This window comes from Anser brachyrhynchus, assembly GCF_964034855.1.
Source record: "Anser brachyrhynchus genome assembly, chromosome: 4".
Lineage (NCBI taxonomy): Eukaryota > Metazoa > Chordata > Aves > Anseriformes > Anatidae > Anser > Anser brachyrhynchus.
In genome coordinates, this window is record NC_137698.1 from 266,420 (window position 1) to 289,645 (window position 23,226).

The 23,226-nt window shown below is 39.0% G+C and overlaps 1 protein-coding gene across 18 annotated transcripts in view; it reads right to left on the reverse strand.

The window, feature by feature from the left end:
- The window catches only part of WDFY3 (WD repeat and FYVE domain containing 3), a 187,925-nt gene that overhangs the window by 80,443 nt on the left and 84,256 nt on the right, over positions 1-23,226 (reverse strand). For 16 of the 18 annotated variants that reach the window (XM_080589096.1, XM_080589094.1, XM_080589095.1 and 13 more), the window contains 8 exons: positions 22,035-22,227; positions 19,105-19,291; positions 15,956-16,122; positions 12,695-13,162; positions 11,137-11,235; positions 4,630-4,823; positions 1,987-2,444; positions 259-342 (listed from right to left, as the gene is read on the reverse strand). In XM_080589096.1, coding sequence (XP_080445222.1) covers positions 259-342; positions 1,987-2,444; positions 4,630-4,823; positions 11,137-11,235; positions 12,695-13,162; positions 15,956-16,122; positions 19,105-19,291; positions 22,035-22,227 — 1,850 coding nt within the window. The remainder of the gene's footprint in view (positions 1-258; positions 343-1,986; positions 2,445-4,629; positions 4,824-11,136; positions 11,236-12,694; positions 13,163-15,955; positions 16,123-19,104; positions 19,292-22,034; positions 22,228-23,226) is intronic. The other 2 variants (XM_080589088.1, XM_080589093.1) reach the window with 1 other exon arrangement.

Below are 23,226 nucleotides of genomic sequence, written 5' to 3' on the forward strand. Positions count from 1 at the left end.
CTTATGCAGACCTTGTTCGTTTTCAAACAGGAGCTTAACTCCAAGCGATTCAAGTGTATGGAGATACTTGGATGTCATGTATTGGCATCACTACCTACAATTTGCTATGAAACATACCTTTATGTTTATTTTACCCAGTAAATATAAAAGCGAAAACACATACCTCATAAATAATAGCCACTTCAGGGAAAAACGAAAATGAAGAAACAACAGTGAGAAACCAGAACTGAGATCAACTGATCTTAAAAGGTTCGGTACCTTTTCCTGGACAAAGCTGGCGTACCCCAGGGAGAGGGGAGAGAAGTCTCATTTGTCAGGCAAGGAGGGATCTGTTCTGCACGACTACAGACAAAACGGACAGGGGTAGGACAGAGAGGTTAGAGAAGAAACCAGAGGCCAAAAGCTTGTTAGCTTTCCACAACCATCACCAATGAAGTCTTTTCTAGGATCTGTTCTTCAGAAACAATACGGACGACAGAGGACACTACTGAGCGACATGCACCAGGTGAACACGCGGACATGCAAAGCATATCCTTGCTGCATGGCATGACCCTGCAGCACTTGGTCAGTATTCGCAGAGTTTATCAACACGATCACGCTAGCAGAACAGAACATTTTTACATCAGACAGCAGAAATGAAGGAAAAGTAAAGCCTGAGCAAGTATGATCAATGTGGTTAAGAGATAAGATCAACAAGAACTTCACAAGAACTGAGCATCAGAAAATTGAAGAAGGGAAAAAGCAGTCACTGAAGATGACAGCAAAAGTAAAAAAGGAAATTAATGATGTAGCTTATGCCCAAGCACTATGGGATTTACTTACCCCATTGAATCCTCATACTCTACTGTTAGCCAGTATTACAATTTACTAAAGCATGTGCAACACATTCTTAATACACATTTTCCTCCCTCAAACTGAATGTTTTAATGATCTTTCAAAATGAGAATAAGAAATTCATTTATTTATTTGGTTGGTGGTTTCTTTGTTTTGTTTTTGTCACTGTTTTGTTTGTGTTTTTTAAACTACAAGAGATGATTTGATACTTTGGAAACAAATTTTTCATAAACAAAATCATGATTTTGGTATGTTACTAGTCACCTACCTGAAGAAAGCCTGACCAACCTGCAGATCTACTAGAATTTCACCATACACATTCACACCTGCCATGCTTGGAAAATCAGATCCTTTTGGTTTGATTCTAAATGCAATGGCACATCTTCGAGAAAATAGTTATGTTCATTAATTAGCTGGGGTGCAGAACCTACAAGGCCCCACGTATAAAGCCTATGTCTGTATTTTACTTCTTAGTACCTTGTATCTTAAGTGAGAATTATCTTCAGACAAGCAAATCTTAAACACATGCTTCAATACACTTTGTTGTAATTTTTGAATCAACCTAAAAGACATGCATTACTTTTCATTCCTTATGTCAGGTGTCACTAAATTCTACCTGCTTAACTCTAGGACTGTCTCCCATTACATTTTTAAAACAATTTCAGGTTAGGTAGAGCTTTGTAGAACATACCTATCCATCTAAAACAAAGTAAATTCATCATATTATCCAGTGACTTATTTTCCAGTCCCATATATCAAAGCAAACAATAAGTTAAGGTGTCATGTTCAACAACCTATTTTTCATTTGACTTAATAAATGCATAAAGTTCCAGTCATTCTATATGACAAAGCAACCAAGTAGTCTGCCTATCAACCAACAGGCTGCTTAAACTCAGCAAATATAATCACAAACTGACATCTATATTTTAATTGCTACCATAACAGAAACATTCAACATCAGAGGGAATATTGCATACCCTTGAGAACACCAGCAAGCTAAGTCAATATTTGGTCAGATGCAGACACTTATTCCTCTCACTGGAGTAAAGGAACAAAGAAATAGATTAAGACGGGTATATAAAAGCTTGCAACGAAGACATTTGAAGGAAACTATTTAGGGGAATACCAGGGAAAAAACAGCAAAGGTCATACCTGTCAAAAGAATCTGTTGCTACCTTGTAGAGGTAAATAAAAAGTTTGCTGCAGTGTCTTAACATAGGTGAGACAGAATCCAGGGATATTAGGTCATCCTCCAATAGTCTTTGAAATAGTTGTGTATTTGAAGGAAAGACATTCAATGGACTTATTTTTCTTGAGTCTGAGAAGCAGCCAAGCAAGCGAACAGCATCTGCCAGTTTTTCATACTGGATCTCTGTTTTGAAGAAATGAGAGTTGGCTGGCTCATAGCGCATTGCTGCAGTCAATGTGCAGAACACAGTGTGGAGCAGTTCAAACACTTGATTCTGGTTTACTTTCTCCCAGCCATTCTTCGGCGGTGAGCACAAAGATTTTTCCATAGCAACAAGCAGAGACGTGACATACACAAATCCACCAACTTTTCTAAAAACAGTTCTTGTGCGGTGGCTCTCTCTTAGCACGGAGAGTAGGGCCTATGGACAAAACAAACCATCAAAACAAAGAAGAAAAAAAAAAACCTGCAGCATTACTAATAGCGTGAAAAAAAGACAGGAATGTTTTATTTTGAGATACAAGCAAAATTGTTAGTATTTGTCAGAATTTGGTAATGCATCAAGTCTCCAGAGATCTTTGTAAGAGTCCATGTCATCAAGAGGTTACAAAACAAAAAGACAGAGATTGGAGGAAGAAGCAAAGCACTAGCCCTAATTTAGAAATTAGATACTAAGGATGTAAATGATCCGGCCAACAAAAACGGCTTGACTACACCTATAATGGACCCAAAATCGCCAAGTAATTCTCTGCCTTACCACTAAGAGAATACAGCTGTTAGAGAGGCATCTGCTCCGCCATTATACTTCACAAACAATTTGAAACAAGAGCGGGAAAAATACTGCCTGTAGCTACGAGAAATCAAACCACTTAAAACCTTGGAGAACACTAACATAGGTTGTAAAAATATATAAAGTATAAGCACCTGGACTAGGTACTACAGGCAGTCAAACATAACACAACAGCAAAGATTTAGCAAAAAAAAAAAAAAAGCACAAAAATTCTTAGTTTTAGCCTTTCTCTACAATGAAACCCATAAATCTTTGAGTTGAATGAAACATAGCTTTAAAAGAGCAGTCAATCAAAAATAACCTGAGAGGGAAACAAATATGTAGAAAATGTTACTGGCTGAATGAACACAAGGCCACAGTATGAGTGAATGTAGAATAATAATAATAAAAGTATCACAGAATAATATAAATATCTCTGTGAAACCAGGGTGAATGGAGGCAGGTACAAATCCCGCCCAACCGAAACAAGCCAGTTGTCATGGAAAGTTCGACCCACACGTGAATAATGAATACCAAAAAAAATCCTTTCTATAAATGATCACAGACAGTAGAAAACCATCACTGGTACAAGAAACTAGGCTAGAAAAAAAATAAAATAAGTCTTCCACGACCCAGTGTGTATTTCTTCAGAATCTGGCTGTTCTGAGGAGTAGTGAAACAGACTGTTTTTCACTCCTTTGAGAGCATTATCTCATTTTCCCTGCCAAACCTGGATAATAGTTAGGGACATATCACTGCACCCTTCTGAGCTGTCAGTTCCATCACCAAAGCTTCTGAACACAGGACAGACGGAAAGGCAAAAACAACAACAGGTCAGACAAAGAGTCAGGAACCTTGACATACTACCTTAAATCCACTGGGAACTGCAGTAATTTTTCTCTGCCCTTAAGTATCATGAATGAGACACACTTAAAAGTTAGTGAAGACACTGATATACAAAACATGTAAAATGACTCGGTTTATTACCTTTCCTTTTTCTCTTTTAGAATAACATTAGGCTGCTCACCAGCTAGAGAAATATTGCAGCTCCTTATAACAGAGATGAACCTAAATGTGTGAGTTCTCTCCAGTAAAACTCATTTACCTATTACTACTTGCCATAGTTTTTCTACCCTCATACCATAATATCATGTTAATTTTAAAAATAGCATTAGTTATTTTGAGAAGAAATTGTGGGTCTACATTAGCAACCAAAAAAATAAAGCGTAAGAAAGAACAGTCTTCCCTTCCTCCACTCCCAGTCTTCCTTTCCAATGTTTCCACTGTTTTGCTTAAAAGCAAGTGTTTTGCTAGTTTTGTTTTTGTCCCCCGTTCCCCCATATAGAATTATCTTCTGCTGCGGTTACTATGATTAACATTTATATTGACTCATTAAACATTTAGAACTAAAGCACTGTGGTATAAAAAAGCAGGTCTGCCTCAAGAAAACACAAGCTAGTGCTGAAAAAACACTTGTGTATTACATGCTTGCTTTTTTCCCCATGTATTCTCTATGTATTTAACTGAATAATACCCTGCCAGGGAAGATCATCATAACCGGAGAACCCCATTTCCTAAGGCTGATTACAAGTGATTAGTACTAAAATCATAAATTCATTCACTATCTTTAATCTCTGTGATTCTGAAAACTGCAATGGATGGATGGAAACCAAAAAAATGCATCAAATGTACTAATTTCAACCCCATAACTTCAGTAGCTCAATACCATCCATTCAACCATCCATCCGTCCAATTAAATCCCTTCTCAGTGTATTCTTTTTAAAAAGAAGTGAATTAGTGGCTTAGGAGTAAAAGTCCTAAGCAATACTTCATTTACCCTTAAGATGTCTGTTTTCAGCTGCAGTTCCGTAGGTGGAGCAGAGTGCATCAGTCCCAACAAAGTGCCCATATCATCTTCTCCACTAGGCGATAACACCAACTGCTGAATGATCATCAGTGCGTGCTGTCGGCATTGGGGATACTTCACAATGTTGTGCACACATCTCGCACCACCAAACTCCCTGAAAATACCTATGCAGATTGGGGGTGAGGATGGGAGTGGCAAAGGATAGGAGCACAAGTAACAACAACAAAAAATACAGTCAGTAACAAATAACAACAAAGAAAACATGAAAGGCATTTAGTTTTACTTCTTAGATTGATTGACAGGGTTTTAGTCATACAGATGTTTAACAACTTTTACTGCTGTTTGCCTCTCAGGCTAAACAAAACAGAACTGCAATGATACTCTTCTTGCAGTATTTTTCACTAAAGGTGCTGAAAACAAGGGTACAGAATCACAGAATCACAGAATTATCTAGGTTGGAAGAGACCTCCAAGATCACCGAGTCCAACCTCTGACCTAACACTAACAAGTCCTCCACTAAACCATATCACTAAGCTCAACATCTAAACGTCTCTTAAAGACCTCCAGGGATGGTGACCCAACCACTTCCCTGGGCAGCCCATTCCAATGCCTAACAACCCTTTCAGTAAAGAAGTTCTTCCTAACATCCAACCTAAACCTCCCCTGGTGCAACTTTAGCCCATTCCCCCTCGTCCTGTCACCAGGCATGTGGGAGAACAGACCAACCCCCACCTCTCTACAGCATCCTTTAAGGTACCTGTAGAGAGTGATAAGGTCGCCCCTGAGCCTCCTCTTCTCCAGGCTGAACAAGCCCAGCTCCCTCAGCCGCTCCTCGTAAGACTTGTTCTCCAGACCCCTCACCAGCTTCGTTGCCCTTCTCTGGACTCTCTCGAGCACCTCCATGTCCTTCCTGTAGCGAGGGGCCCAAAACTGAACACAGTACTCGAGGTGCGGCCTCACCAGAGCCGAGTACAGGGGCACAATCACCTCCCTAGACCTGCTGGCCACACTGCTTCTTATACAGGCCAGGATGCTGTTGGCCTTCCTGGCCACCTGGGCACACTGCTGGCTCATGTTCAGCCGACTATCAACCAGTACTCCCAGGTCCTTCTCTGCCAGGCAGCTTTCCAACCACTCATCTCCCAGCCTGTAGCTCTGCTTGGGGTTGTTGTGCCCCAGGTGCAGGACCCGGCACTTGGCCTTGTTGAACTTCATACAGTTGGCCTCAGCCCAAAACATGGAAGGGGTGAATAGCGGGTTCAGCACCCAACCAAATCCCAAGCCCACCGTGGTCCCCACTCGTCCCCGTTCTAACAACCTCCTCACCAATCCTATTACTCCAACAAACATTATTCTTTTTGTGCTAGAGTTCGAAGACTCCCGGACAGAAAGAACATAAAAATGCAACAAAATCTGTATCTTTAAGGAAGACTATTGGTTATTTTGCTTAAGGATGGTGTTTGTATTACATTTGGTTCATTGCCAAAATGTAACGGCTTCTGGAAAAGAGCAGCCAAGCTATGACCACTGACTGAGCACCGATTCACTCTATCTACAAGGATTGAAGGACAGTACAGAAGTTTTCTTCTGCCATGATCCATCTCAGGAGCGATAGAGCTTAAACAAATCATTATTCTCAAGTTTACCGGATATGCAGAAGAACACGTGCAATATTAATTGAAAATCCATTCTGAAAACATAATAAACAAGAAATGGAAATGTTTACAGAACATATAACATGTATTTAGCACAGCATCAACAGCAAGAGTAGTGGCCTGTGTAATTACATAAGGTAAGAACAGAGTAAGCAAATGGATCGATGCTACATTATGGCATCAAAATAGATCATTTTCTTTGTGACCGTAAATTACAAGGGCAGTTTAAATGACAAGAACTATTAACAAGCTAGTCAAGACATTCACTCTAATGTATATATACCAATTTCCACAATCCATTTCCAAGTTTTTGCCTCCTGCTTTCTCTTACGTTCTTTGGATGAGACACCGACTTGGACATAGCAGAAGTAGAGACCTCAAACCCTAAGGCAGTGAAGTTTGTGGCACCCCTCCACGGGGCAACTGCAGCATCTCCTGTGGTCTCTTCAGAAGATAACTCCAGCAGGAGTTGGACTTGACGACCCCTAGAGGTCCCTTCCAACCCAGGACTATTTACGATTCACAAATAGCGAGGTAACATTTCATAATTCCCCTACTCTCAGTCTGGATTTCTGACCACCCTGTTAATCTGTCTGGGTCTGGGGACACCTAAATTCCTCATATGAATTTCTCTCATTAGTTATTGAATATTCAAGAAACCTTAAGAGACACACTGAGTTTAAAGCCAGAAACTAAGCTTTGAGGCTTTGAGTATGGGATGAAACAGCACAAGGCTCAATAAAGCCTGTTTCTGTGACCATGCGTGCTGACCTAAAACCTCTGCCGACCTCTGGATACATTACCTCTGTGCTCATGTCCCCATCATACTGCACTAACAACAAACACAACTTTTCTGAGAAATGGTTTCTTACCTGTTTCTCCTGTACAGCTCTATCATACTCCTGAACTTGGAGCTACTGATTGAAATGTGGCTTTTGAACTCTGTGGTCCTTAGAAACAACATCTGTGGTGCCATACCACACCTCTGACGTGTTTCATGCACTTCCTTTCACTTCTCTAGTGGATACTTGGAGTTGAACTCAATACCGAGAAGTAGCAAAGAGGAACTGATGTTTGCTTTCAACTTCCTAGGTGAGGTCAGCACGGCTGCTTAACAGCAAACAGACCTGCCGCTTATGAATTACAAGGCAGTTCCAGTCCTTCAAAGATGTTATCACGTATTTACACCACCTCCTCTCATTCACCTTTAGAAATTAAACAATCCTGTTTTTTTGTTTTGTTTTAAACTTTCCTTATGTGGAAGCTCCCATACGTAACCTTCCCTTCGCACCACTCCTTTCTGATTGTTTTCTAATTCTGCCTTTTCTGTCATGGGAAAACCAAAGCTGAGCAATAAATGCGCAAGTGTATAATGGATTCACATGATTCACCTGTCATCTATACTAATTTCTCTCTGGAACCTTCTTATTTCAGCCTAATTAGCCTGTTTCTTCAATCACCATTGAAAAGTTATAAACTAAATCAACAGTATTGTTTTTTTTCCTCCCCCTTGACAGGATAACTAGCACAGTGGGTAAAAGGGAAGCAGCCTATGCAATGTATCTCAGCTTCAGGAATGCTTCTGGTAGTGTTATCCACAGCATTCTCACAAACAACCCAACAAAATAGCCTAAATGCAACCATGACAGACTAAACGCATAACTAATTGAAACATCAGCGCAGAGTTATGTCTGCTTCTCCGCTATGCCTTTCTGATTTGACAAAGGACAAGCCACTGGGGGTTATCTTGAGTGTTGTGAAAAATGCCTTTGCTGACGGATTAAAGAGCATACTTATCAAGTGTGTGGACAAAGCCAAGCTTGCAGACGTAAATGCTCAGTGGCCGGAATGCCAAAGCCATCTCTGAAAGTGATCTCAAACCACAAGCTCGGCAGAACTTGAAAACAAGTGCAGCAGTGAAATGGCTTAGACTACACTGGAGGTTTCAGAGGATTACAAATATATGACAAGACAATTAAGTCTAAATATTGCACAGGAAGAAAAATGCAAATTAATACCACAGGATATTAAGAAGGATGCATATTGCACCTGAGACATAGCAAGAGAATATAAATCATCCAACCTACACGTGACCATTTTAAATATATTAGGGATCTGCTGCTGCCCTCCAAGAGCATCAACAATAGGATAGATGACAGATTTCAGCTTAACTTACAACAGAGAATGCATTGTCTGCGAGGAAGAACATTGACAAGTGATAAATCACTAGGACCATTGAGGTAGGAACACTGCATAAAAACCTTCTGGGTAGGTTTTTCAATAGCTACTCCAAAGATCTGCTCAGAATGACCTACATGCAGATGGTCAGCCTCTGCACTGAGCTAGACTATATGACTTCGTGCCCTTCCAAAAGCAATATTGCTAATTTTATTAAACTTGGATAACTCGTTCAAAATATACCCAGACAGGATTTTCACTCCTCCAGAGTATACTAACATGCAGTTACTGGTCTACTCTGAATCTCTCCCACTAACCATATCAGACATGTTGGCACTCAGTTCCTGGACTGCAGCAGACAGATGAAATGTTTTTCACTTGCTTGCACTGATAACAGTCACTCTTGTCCTGCCCTAGCAAGATCTCAACTCCTCTGAAGGATTTGAATAATGACACAGAATTAAGGTATGCAAGCATTTTTACCCATAAAACAAAAAAAAACATTATCTGCTGGAATTGCATTGGTCAAAAGCTAGAAGAAGGAGCTTTTCAATGCACATGTACTCTCCCACAAAACAGGAAAATTATAAATAAAGGTGGGAAGAGAAAAACCGTGAAAACCTTTTTTTCCTGTAGGTCACAAATAACAGCTGCTATATTCTGATACGAGCTCTAGATTAGCTAGCAAGTGATATAAACAAATCATGGATGGTTTCCTCAGTAAAGTCATTGTATGTTTTAGCATGCTATTTTGTACAGGAGCACATTTTTACTCTTAACCTGCTTTCTTGTTTCATTGCTGGAAAAAGACCATGGGCTTCAGATTAACACAAGTACCTTTCCACACTTCCCTAAAAAAGGAGAGGAAGAGACGAAGCCAATTCTCCCTTGCTTTTTCTTAAAACACAACACTTTTCTCCAGCACCTCCTTCTTAATCTGGAGCAAAGCCCTCACTGGTCTACTGTGGATTACAGGTACAGATCGATCCCTTCACATAAGCTCTGATGCACTTGAGAACATCTCCCTGCTCAAACACTCCCTTGAGTTAAGAAAGAGCAAGCCATCAACTCAATGGGATTTTTTTTTTTTATTTTTTAGCAAGCCACTATGCTTTCAATGACCATCTTGTTGGATTTAAGAAACAAAGCAAAGCAGACACAAAGCACATAACTTGCCAAAGGCAGAACAAAACTCTTTCAGAAGGCTCAGGGTAGCAGCGACAATCTCCTAAAATGAGAAAGACACCAACTAAGGCTTAAAGATGGACCAAATGGTTGGACCGACTCCCTGCTGATTCCCTATTACTTTTTTCCATTTTAAAGCAATACCTTATTGTAAATATTACTTTATCTTGAGAAATATTCATTCACCCATCAGTTCTCTATTACGATCAACTGGACTGCTTTCACAGCTGTGGTTATTCAGAAAAATCACACACAAGTATAAATGAACCCATCTACATAAGGAAGAACATTGTGGGAGAAAACTTTACGAATAAGCAAAACCTCATTTGTTACAGAAGTTTGTTCAGCAAAGTAGTCCTACTTGTCTAGCAGCGATTGAACACTGGGCCTGTATTTAAAGAAAATATTTCTCCCAAGCAAAAGCAATAAGAAAAAAATTAAAAGCTTTCTGCCATTAGACCAGGAGCTATCGTTAAACAGTCAGTTGTCAACTGAGCTGGACAGTTTTCACGATTTTGTTCTTAAACACTTGTCATGGATTCTCATCTCTCCTACTTGAATGAAAACAAACAAAACCAAGAGGTAGGAAACAAACAAAACCAAGAGGTAAGGAAACAAACAAAACCAAGAGGTAGGAAACAGCCGCCAGAACTGAGAAAAAGATAAACTGATGAAAGAAGGATGTCTCATGGCCTCCAAGGCCAGAAACTGGTTCCTCAGGGTGGTGTCCCTTCCCTACCCCTTCTCCTTTTCTTCTTCCTCTAATACAACAGAGTAAAAGGTTTTAAGAACACCTATCACTTTACTTATATATATATATGCATACACATATATAACTTTTTTTTTTTTAAGTTCTAAGAGACAGCTTGTACTAATATGAGATAGACACATTGTCTATGTCAGTGTTACCATGCGTTGGATAATGAAATAAGGCACAAACTAATATAAATCTACCTCATTTAGAGAAGGACGCTTGCAAGTGAGCCCTATTTATATATACGGACTTTTAGAGCGAATATACCTCTAAAAAAGGAAAAGCCATCTTCCATTAACAATGGCACACATTTTTAATCTGATTTCAGTCCACATAACATTGTCAACAGCAAATTACATGCCTAATTAAGTGCTTAAACTTTTCAAAATACAAACTGTGTTACGAGCCCTACCACAAATTATTATAGTATTGTTTGGGGAGAAATGGGGGGGAGGGGGTGTGTGGTTCAAGTAAAGAATTCCCAAGAACCTTAATTAAAAAAAAAAAAAAAAAAATCTGAAACTCCTTTATTTTATGCACTCCAGCTTATGCTACTGATTTTCTTACAGAAAGAACTTTTCAAGAGAAAAAGAATATTTCAGTGTGATTAACTGCCTGAAGATAGAAAATGAAGACTCTTTTGCCTGTACGCAAAGTTCTCAGTAACATTTTTATATATGATTTGCCAGTAGCATCTCCACTTACCTGCATTAGTGTTTGATCCTTGTAATAGTACCGTCAGGGTCTCCATAACCAACAAAGCCTGCTGCTTTTGGTCCTCAAATGAACAGTTTCTTGAATCCCCTAAAAATAATTTCATAAGCCAAAGACATGGTAAAAATCACTCTTTTCTAAGATGTTGCTTCATTTTTTTCTACCAATGCTTTCATTTTCTTTGTTTCCCCAAAGAAAACACAGACTAACCAAATTTCAAAACAAGTTGTATTTAGTCTACATGTGCATCCATGGGAAAGCTTATTTACAGATTGTTTGAAAATGCCCTTTATAAAAAGTATAATTTTAACAGAAGCTTTTGAGCAGTGTGAGCTGAGTGGCTGACACTGCAGCTATACGTGTAGTTTCATATCCCCAACTGTTGTTACTTCAAGCTACAATCATTGAAGACTAAATGGATCTGTCTTGTTCTGTACTGAGTACATGCAAAGAGAAATTCTACACACCAACACAGAACTACATCTACATAATTACTTCAAATGTGCTTACGATTTGACAGGTATAACAGATGAACCAAGTTGGTGCACAGCATTTTAAACACATTGTAACAGTCCAGAAAATAAAAAAAAAAATTAAATGACTAATAAGCACCAAGCAACAACACAAAGGCAATGTCCACCCCAGGTAGCACCTTAACCAGATGACATCTTGATCCATTTATTGAGAAGCACTTGAGAAACTGTGTGTTTTCCAACATAGCTGCTGGCAGCACAGCTTTCTACCTCTAATTAACAGCCACAAATCATCAGCAAAGCTTCATACAATAAACCCAGGTGAAACAGCCAACAACTACAATTAAAAAAAAGTCACTGATACATGTTAACTCTATTCCTGTTTGAGTAAAGAATATAAAAAAAGCATACCTATGCACATACGGCTTGCACTTGGCAGTGCTTGCTTTGCAGACTAAACAACTATGTGGCTTACCTCAGATGTCAAATTCTGGACATGAGAATGCCAGTTTTTTTGTTGTTGGTGGCTGGTTTTGGTGCCTTTTTTTTTTTTTTTGGTAATGCTCTTACAAAAATGTAGACCCAAAGTATAAAAAGAAGTTTTATATATTTATTTTTTTAAACTTGGAAACAAACTCCTAACAAGAGCACAGATACATGCTTGATAGCACTTTTAGGTGCACTTCTGAAATGTCTAAGTACATTTTTTTGAGAGGGACAACTTGGTGCACAGGAGCGAAGCAGGTAGTCTATGTATTGTTCCTTCATTTTTTCTTTTGATGTAAAATAACATAAATATTAGGAAAAATACATTAAAAAATAATTTAAGAAGGAAATTATAAACTTCTAATGATTTTGCATTCGCACAGTATCTTTCATTAAAGATTGTGCCTCAAGCTTCTTGCAGGACATAAAGAAAGAGGGAATCCTAGTGTGTTTTCAAGATGGCACAGCAGTCCCCAGTAGAACTCTGCCCTTATGATACGCATTCAAACTTTATTGCTTTTTTCTCTTAATCGCTAGCCTCCACCATCCCCAAGAGACATGCAGTAGAAAATTGGAAGCACACACTCTACCTTGATCGTTCAGAGCCTGAGTGGGATCTTTCAGAAGGGCTGCATATTTATGAAGAAGATTTACCATCACCTCCAAAAGTCCCACCTCCCTGAAGACATCTTTAAAGATGTAGTCGTGACGGGTGAATTTCAGGAGTGTCTTCATGGCTATGATGCTACAGTGATAAGAAGTGCTGGATTTTAAAAGGATGCTCACACTGATCAGTTCTTTACAGGGTATGTAGTTCAAGCTGAAGACAACAAATTCCAGCATCTCGAAGTATTTGGTCTGTACTTCTGGAAGCTTAGAAATTTTCTCTGCAAACTGAGACAATGTGTGCTGTGATTCCAAAATGAAGTAATTAGCATTGTCAGCCATATAAATATTCGTGATGGCATCGAGAATAATTTGTGCTAGATAGCTAGTTTTTGCTTTCAAAAACGCATTCTGAAGGACGGAAAACGCTTGGATATTCCTCACGCTGTGACCTGAATTAGGAAACAAAGTGGGATGGGAGGAAAAAATCAAAATGGAAGTTCTGAATTGTCATAAACAATGAGCACAGTCACTAATAACGATCCATGCGCTCTAATAAGCGTGATTAAGAATGTTACCTTTTTTAAAATTAAAATGGACTCTTTAAAAAAGCATTTGCATAAGCAATTATATTGCAAATCTTATGATCTACTGTTCTTTCTTATATGACATCTTCATCTCTGAAACTGTTTACACATGCAGCTAAATGAACGATCAGTTCTTTCAAATAGATGACAAAGTTGACCTATTTTTAGTATGTGCAACAGGATCCAGTCACAGAGAAAAATTAAAGCCTGCACATCATCTACATGGTCCGTAAGAAAACGCATTACAGCAATAGTCAAGCATTCTGTATTCCATAATACGGAAGGCCACTATGCCCTTCACAAGTAGTAGGCAGGCTAAGTTTGGAAGAACACACATCTGATGACCCTCATTAAGCAGAGCAATAAGCAACAACACAGTCTTATCAGCTGGGTTCAAAGCTAAACAGCATGCACAGCCTCTGAGCAACCCTGTTCCTTCGGCTCACTGGACATCTTGTATGAGAAAAAGGAGGGGAGCTCCTCGCAGAGAAATTTTACAGGGCTTTGGAAGGCCAGCAGATGCCTTCCTTCAAGAGAGAGCATGCTCTTGCTCAGTTCTGGATTAGAAATTTTTATGTGAATAATCATACTGGTATCAGGTGACGGTGTGAGGGTGGCCGTGGCTATCAGGCCTGGGAATAAGAAAACTTTGGCAAGGTCAAGTACTGTTAATTCAGAACTTAAAACAAATGGAAGAAGTTTTAAAGTACAAAGCAGCCATATTATTAGAACATAAAGACCTCACATCTGTAAAAGATGGATCAAACTTCTCCTAAGTACCCTTAAGATCAATAAAATCTCATTCATGTAGCCCAAGAAGGCATCACTTATGAATGTTCCCCGGATTCCCTTATTTTTTCAGTGAGCAGAGCATATATTCTACTAGAAAGATGCTGCAAAGGTAACTTTTCCAACTTTTGCAAGAACAATACAACTCATAGTAAACCAATCCCATTATACAAGAAACACCTCATGACAAACACCCTTTTAAAAGTTATAAAAAAAAATTCTAACAATTAAACCTCATTTTCAATCAAGCTAAAATCAAACAATTAGCATAAATCAAAATCCTTTCGCAAGAGAAGAATCTCAATTTATTGCACATGTTCTGTGGAATACTACCTTACTCCTTTTTTGTAAACTAAGTTGTCCAATTTAAAAGAAAATTCAATTATCCCAGTGTCTAGCTTCACTGCTTTCCCTGCTATATTCCTCCAGAAAGCAACACGAAACTTCCTTGAAGAGCTACATGCAAAAATTTCACTTACTGGGAGAATACTAATGTTAAATTGCAGATCACATTCATTTGTTTCTAAAAGCAGGCTTTTTGCATGCTTTCTTAGAAATGAAACATGTCGGAAAGTGGATATAGAGCTCAACAAATATCACAGGAACAGAGGCAGTGACCGATACAACTAGGTATGTTCTAATTAAGTATAAACAGTTCTTTCAGGCAATCAAGCAGGTTAATGCATTATCTTTGAATGTTACAAGGACCCCTGAAGAAACCAAATCTTCACCACCTCTACAGAGTTCAAAACCTAAAAAAAATTAAATAAAATCAATTACGAAAATGTGCTAATACGTTCTCCAAAGAAAAACAACTTGTCAATAGAATGAAAAAGCAAGTAAAAGGAACTGCTAGATGTCAGGACAAATACCAGCAAATGAAATAAAAAGATTTTATTTTGAAAATGCAAGAGATGGTGGTTATCTCATGCTACTGTATCAGAAAGCTGATTAGCTTAGGCAAAAATCAGTAAGTTAGAACACAGACAAATTCAACTCTATAACTATTATCTTCTTCCTCTGTTTAGCACAAAGGGAAAACAGTTCCCGTAAACAATGAACTTTCTCAATACCAGAGAAAGGAAGTGATTGTCCAAGTAACTGTGATATGCGAAAGAAACAGTGAAAGCAGATCCATTAGGATATAAATCTATAAAGCTAACTCTATCATAAGAACTTTACAAGTGCCTCCAGTGTTATTAAAACCCCAAAGAAGCCCAAGCAGCAAGCTCGCTCTACACAGTCACCTGCTTAATCCCAAAGTCCTTATTTACCTACAAAATCAAATGGAATTTTAAGTATCTAGAATCCTAATTTGGTTTTTATAGAAACCTTTTCCTCTTCAGACTTAGTCAACCTTATCTCCTCATCAGAATTCACTGTGGCTGCAAGTAACACCACTGAATACTCACCGCTGCTCAAAAAACATATTACAGCTCCTAAGATACGCTTGCCCGAGCTGATAAGAGCTAACATAAGGCCCATCTGCACGAAGGAAAACAAAAACAAAACAAAAAGCACCACCAAAGCAGTGCATCAGCCTTCCACATCTATTTTATAAGATCATCCTAAAACACCATAAATCAATTCACTGCATCTTTCCACACTGATATTCTTTTTTAAAATGTCCACATAGAAGCTATGAGCTTTGCAGTGAGAGATGTGTGACTTGCCCTACAGTCCTCAAAGTTAAAATTTGTTTGCACGCTTCTGTGAGTACCAACCCCAAAGAAGGAGGACATCTAGGACAAGCATATTTGATATGCAATCTTAGTAAAAGAACCTATACTCAATTACGAATGGTTTTTGTGGTATACAGTTTCTCTTATATTTAAAAAAAATACATGGAGGGAGAGAATGAACACTCACCTTTGCCCGCAGGCTGTGGCACTGCAAATCCAGGAAGTAAGAAAGGTACTCCAGTGGTAACACCGGCCGGCTTCAATTCATTAACACCATACGTTGTTAAGGAAGTAATCAAATTAACTAAGTCCTTCAAAGCATCCTTAGATTCAGCCTCTTTTGCCTGTTCTAACCTAAAGAAAACAAATAGCTCACATTAGCAAAAGTTTATTTCAACTTGAATGACTTTAATCAGAGATCTCTTCCGTTTTTCTTTAACTTCAAGAACATGCTTTTAGTGCCCTGTACTGGCAGTATTTTACATGTTCTCCATTAACATTTCATACTATTAAGTCAGTCCTTAATAGGACTTAGTACTTATTTCCTGTAGACATTAACTTCATAAATCTTGCTGTTAACCCCAAAATCTGGTAAAAAGAAGCATAGATATTAAAAATTACCATTACATTCTTCTTACAAACATGAAGCTTATAGGAAAATACTTAGTCTGCCATTAAATAAATCTGCACTTAACCTCCTAGACTACATGTGCCACTTTCATAGTTCATATTTTGTGTTAACAAAGTGGTATCTGACTAGAAACATAAAGCCTAGAAGAGCACAATAAAATATCTTCTTCAGAAATACAGACCCTCCTCTGAATGCAAGAGGATAGGAACTGTAACATCTGATCCTCTTCAGCATTCACTGCTAGCAATTCAGTCACAATAGACCCTAAAACAGGCTAGTAAAACACAAACTATCCTCCTTTTCCTTGGCAGGCCAACACGTGCTCCACCCCAACCCAGAGAAACCCAGATTATTCTCTTCCATCCACATCAACTGTTCACACGTCCCTGGGCCAGGGAGGGCAGCAAGCAGCAGCTGGGGCTAGTGACAGGAACGGTGCAGGCTGTTCTCCACCAACACATCAGCCTGCACAGCACAGCTGGAAACCAACTGAACAGAATGCCCAATTTTATACAACTGCTTCCGAGATGGAAATTCCCCCAGAGTTAAAGCACATCTAATTGCATACTAGCTCTTAGTCTCTACAGATCTCAGGAGATAGCCAGGGACCACAATCTCCTATTTGCTCATGCAATGCAGGATGTGTTTTTCTTCTTTGATCAATGACAGTGAGAGCCTTTCGAAGCAACTCATTCTGCATCCTGCACCTTCCCCACAGTGAGACGTATGGTTGAACCTTACAGAAGCACTTGGCTCATCTATTTCCATTCCATGAATCCTCTGTACACCCCGCACTTTCACATCATCGAGTTGAAAACATATGCTCTCTCCTTTGTTCCTCACAGGTCTCCGGCAGATTCTTATTAAGTCACCATCTTCACAAGTTATTCCGTATTACCAGCTCCCAAGCCTTTCTTCATTGTGGCTGGACTTGCAGCATCTTGGAAATGTACTGCATACCTGAAGAAGTCTCTGTCATTAGTTCTGAGCCACAACACATCCAGGGAGAACGCAGCACTATTGATGATCACTGAACAATGCCCAGGCTTCTCTGACATTGCTTTTTTGAAACAAAACTATAGTGAATTTCATGTTCAAATCACAACTTAAAAAACGTGTTTTGAACCATCTTCCATCTCCTCTACAATACACAGATTGCTAACAAATACAACACGCATTGCTGTGCCTCGTTCACCTTCTCCCAGGTGTTCTTGTGAGGTTCTTAGCAATCAGCTCTCAAACAAGTGAGGATAAGGCACTTCTGTGCTTTAACCCTGTAATGATGTCAAATGACGAACCTACGTGCTGTGTGATTGTGCTCTCCTTTTTCAGAGACACACACCCCTAGACTTCTCATACCACTGTCAGGGAATCCCCATTCTTTGGCTGAAAGGGTGAGCAAGCTCACAAGAAAGTCTGCTTAAAACATGTGATGTACAGAGTATCACTGCTGTGCTTGAAAATGACATCACTAATGACAGCATGTTCCCGAAATTCTACCTAACCCCTTGCTGTCAGTTTCTGGAAGACAACCAAGTTTATGATATGTACTGATGTGTTCCAAGTATTATAATTCATACTCAAAATAACCATTTATACTAGAAGAAAAATAACATAGCATGTATTGTAGCAATTTTGGCACAGAAGGTAAGTTATGAATCATTTTAACTGTTACTGAGAATTTCACATGCCATGTCTATGTCCGGTAACCGTTAAAAAAAACAAAACAACTGAAACATAACATCCCAAAGAAGATTAAGTTCTAATATTTGGGTACCAAAAGCTAGCAACCTAGCATCCAAAATGAATGGCCAGAAAACCAGTTAGCAATGGGAGCTCATCTCAGTTATGGCTATTACAGCACTGCATCTCATCATCTTTGACCCTAGTACATAAGGCGCACACTCATCTTTCATTTCAAAGCTGGTGTCTGTGTCTTGCATTTGAAAAACGCACATGCATATATCACCAGCAATGCATGCATCTTCAAAACTTCAGAAAAAAAATCAGGACATATCTTAGATTTTACACAAGTAATGCAGCAAACATACTAATTTTCTCACTGTGAAAGAGCAAGTGACATGTTCTTCATGAAAAAAAAAATAAAATCATGGGTTGTACTTCAACATTTACTTTTGGCAGGCATCACTACATTCTGTCATGTATTAGCAGGTTAGCAGTCCCTTTCATAAAAAAAATCAAATTAAAAAAATGCATATACACACTGACACCCTAGTAACGTGGGAGTTCTCTCCAGCACTCTGTGATGGACAAAACGGTCTCTTCTGCTTATGTACAAAATGGTCTCTTCAACACCAAGTAGCATGGACAAATGACGTTTATGATTTTTCAGTACTTTCAATTTTTTTAAACAAAAAGGAAACAAAACCAAACCCATCAGCTGCAGTCAAAAAATATTTTTGTGAATTCTTAAAAAAAATAGTACCAGTTGTTTTAAACACCTGCTTTCCTACAACATACAAAAAGATTTAGTAATAAACCAGTACCAATGAATAAGAAGCTAAATAATGTAGTTTCGTAACAGGAGGGAAGCACATCATTTTATGTTTTGGCCCTAATGTCTTCCTTGCATAGCAATCTATAATCATTTATTCAGTCAAATCTATTGACCCATTCTTTAATAGGAACTCTTTTCGGAAAAAGCTCAATCATCTGTCCACATCCCTTCAAGTACTTTTGCCTACCTGAGGAGGAGATCACAGAGGAAGTTGTATCCTTGCCATATCCTAAAATCATCCAATAGCGTTTGCGACACATCACTGGAATCTTTGAGAAAACAGGAAAGCCCAGCAAACATCTCAACTATTTCAAGGGGAGAAAGGTCATCAGACTGCTGCATATTCTGAACACACGTGGACAAACATTCTTTTTCTGAAAAGAAATGTGATTGCGGAATTTAGGATTTTACTGACATTAAATGATTCTTTTTCTCCATTAGATAATCTTTACCTCTGGAAAGAAGGAGACTGACAAGGCTTTTTTTTTTTTTTTATCTGTAAGGTTAAATCAGGAAAATCAGCAGAATAAAAAGACAAATATGAACTGCTATAGTAACTCTAAAGCATCCTATTCCATACTGAAAAACGAAGTTATAGAAAGCACTGAATGATACTATGGTACTGGTGTTAGGTAAAACTCGACACAGAAGACTTGACACGATGATTTCCTATTGCTGCTCTTGTTAGCGATTCCTTGACTGGCGTACTTGCTTGCTGAGGAAAAGGAGACAGCTTGTCTCATTCTGCATCTCTCCCGTGGTCCACTGCTACATTCCAAACAGCTTTCCCAAATCTAAACTCAGATTTCAGGATGCAACCCTGTTTCAAAGACACTCCCTTAAAAATAAATATAAATTTATAAATTTCCAACATTCCTTATAAATTTCCAACATTTGCCAGAGAAGTGCAAGTATCTCCAGCTAGGTCAATTATAAAAGGTCCCAGAAGATCAGGTCAAAACATGAGATAATGAAAGGATGTTCCTCTGAATGGGATAAAAAGCCTTAATTTTTTTCTTGAGTACGAAACAAACCTCCCTGCACATTATCATCTCTTAAGTCAGGTTCATTTTTATCAAGAAGTGAGGGGTCATGCTGAGTGGTTTTTAAGATTTTCACTTATTTAAATTATAAAGAATTTAGAGTATCTTTTGATATGCCACCCCCTGTCTTTGTGGACCAAAGCAATAGGAAGCGACAATGGTAGCAGCTGCCATACATCAAACGACAGAGACAGGATTGGGTTATTTTATTTGTTGCACTTTATAACCTTCTCAAATATATATGTACACCTTCATTATAAAGTCATCAGAAGGCTGCTACAGACATATGTAAAATAACCATCACCTTTAAAATCCAATTTGAAAGTATTTAACTGATGCCTATTTTGTGCTTCTAAGAGATGCTGTACATTCATTTCTTTCTTACTGTAATTAGAAAGATGCTGCTAGGGCAAGAAAATCCACAGACTAAAATTTTCTGCCAAGTATGTGGAGGCAGGGTGCCGTATTTCATAAAATGACAAAAAAGGTTTTGCTGAACTTTGTAAAAACTTGCTTTCCAGGGTGTGGGGAAATAGTGTTTTTTTTGTTTTGTTTTGTTTTTTTCTGTCACCAATAATGCTGTACCCCTAAAATTTGTAATAAGGCTGTTAGCTCATTTAAATAATCATTCCATTTTAAAAAGGACTTTATGCATTTAGATGGCGCTACAATCTGAAAGCCCTAAATACATCAGAAATATATTATACCAAACTTCACATGTCAAATTCTAAATGCCTAAACACACACACAGCTTTAAATAGCTGCAACACCAGTATTTTCAATAACATATTTCTTCACAAAGCTCTTTCCATGGATACTATCCTTTCTGACAACAGTTGTAATCTTGCTTTGTTTTCACAAATCCTTTACCACTAACCCGCATGGCAGTAGCCCTTCCTATGCAAATGATGAACCGATCCTTGTAAAGATATATCTTAAGTAAAGCATTCCTTAAGTTATCTTCCAAAATCTCTCACCACCTTCAATTTCCATGCCCCAAACAGGATACTATTTGTCTCAACAGTGAACCCGAATGAGTCTGGCTGCTTCAGTCCGTTGGTGGCTGTCGCACTGGTGGCACCACTACTTAGAGACAGCCTCTCCTGGGCAAAGGACTGGGGCACTGCCAATCCAAGGCAGAAGGCTATAGGGACAACAGCCTTGGGCTGGGAACCTTGCAGGGTAGCTGGGCTGGATCATGGGGCAGGGCACAGGCAGGCTGCTCCAATACACCATCAGTAAGCACGTGGGGGCTCATGCTCGGGTGCTGCTGTGCCCATGCACCAAGCTCCCTTGAGCATTTCCTACTACCTGCGTTACCCAGGTTTTGCTCTTGTTGAATATGTTGACTGTGTATCGATCTGACCTGGTCTCTTCCTGGAGAAGCGAATGTCTGTGAGAAAGGACATTATCTCTGCAGTCTTCCAGATCAGCTCTCCCTGGTTAGCATAACACACCAGTATTTACTACAGGGCTACTGCAGAAGCCTACTATGTGGGCTTCTGGATAGCTCAAAACGCACCAGAAGAACACATGGAGCTGGTTCCTCTTCCTGTGGCTTCCTCATATGTCCCGACACTTGAATTGCCAGCCAGAGCATTACCTAAACAAGCAGCCGTACACGAGGCACTGCTAGCTTACCTTGCCACTGCAAGGGACTGCTGCTGCTAATTCAAACAAGACAGGAAAAAACATCTTCCCCTTAAGGATTTACTGCTAGTAGCAAAAATGACAGACCTATCCATCTGCCCAATGACTGCTTTTCAATACAAGTATTTACTGAAGATGCCCAAACAATAGCAAGAATCAGACAGAAAGCACATCCTTTTTGCCATTGTAAGCTCTACAGCAAAACATTATGGGAAGCACTGTTGTTCAGTGTTAAATTGACATGTGGATGAAGCAGACTCAACTGCAAACACAAGTGCTCTGAAATCTTACATGCATGTAAACACTTACATAGCCAAACAAAGAGCCTGTAAGTTTTCCTTGATCTGTTACTTTCATGCCTATTTCATAACTACAAGAATAATCAAAGAAAAAATAATAAATAATACTGGATAAAGAAACGTACCATGAATGTATTTCACTACATTGACACTAAGGCCATGACGCGATATGGTCATCAGTACTTCCCCTGCACTCTTCCTCCAAGGCAGATTATAGGGAGGGCACCATGAAGTTATTGCACTGAATAAAAGCTGCAGATCATCCTTTTGAGCCAGTTCTTCCGCAGGGGACACATAACTGCACAGTTTTACTAAGATCTGAAATAGAAAGTCATTAAACATCCAATATTAATATCCTTCTATTGGTATTGGTGTTTCCAACTAGACTTAGCAAAACCCAAAACTTTCTTCCATTTGGCATGCACGTTAAGATCAGCAATGTATATCCCTCTGTATATTGTTTCTCAACTTTAAATTGCACACAAACTTATTCAACACATGGCTATTTCAGGTCTTGATTCAGTTAAAAATGACCAGAAAAGCATTAGCAGAAAAGTTCAAATAAATCTCTCAGGCTGACACGGCATGCTTGTTTGGGTACCAGGATATTCCTCTTCCAGAACCTTATTTCTCGCTGATTCAGAGGTTTAAATCCTGCAGCAGGGCAATGACTATGAGAAGAAAATTGTTATACTCCTTCCTCTTGCAGGTAAGCTAATCGATGAGTTACTGGCAGATAAACAGCCATACCTTCTTGGCCAAATAAAAACAGCCAAAAAAGCATAGCAGGAAATGCTACAGCAATGCTATAGCACTACCTGAATGTCTGTCACCTGAATTTGAACTGCCAAGTTACCTTAATTAGGAAAAAATGCAGTTACGCAGCCAAAGCTGCTACACTGTGCTCCCTTCTGTATGTGTTCTGAAGACACTTGATGTCACAGAATCATTAAGGTTGGAAGAGACCTTAAATATCACCTGGCCCAACCAGTACAAAAGTCCATTTTCTATCTCCTGCGGGAAGCTGAGGCTCCCTCCTAGAAAGCCATAAGAATATTTTGTAAAGTTGCCTGCATCTAGAGGACATTTAGAAGTTAAATCAAAGTAAAAGCAGAGCCTGGGAGCTATGTGAAACCTCACCTGTTCCAGCTAACTCATTTGAGAGCACCACCTGATGGCCCTCAATGAGGGACAAAAAAGAGCAGAGAAACAGCATATTGTGGGGAACTGTAACTGGTAACTTTCATCAGATGTCTGCTACGCAGACACTTCCAGTTTGCACTTGGAAACTGGCAGCATGACTGTCGACCCGTTTCT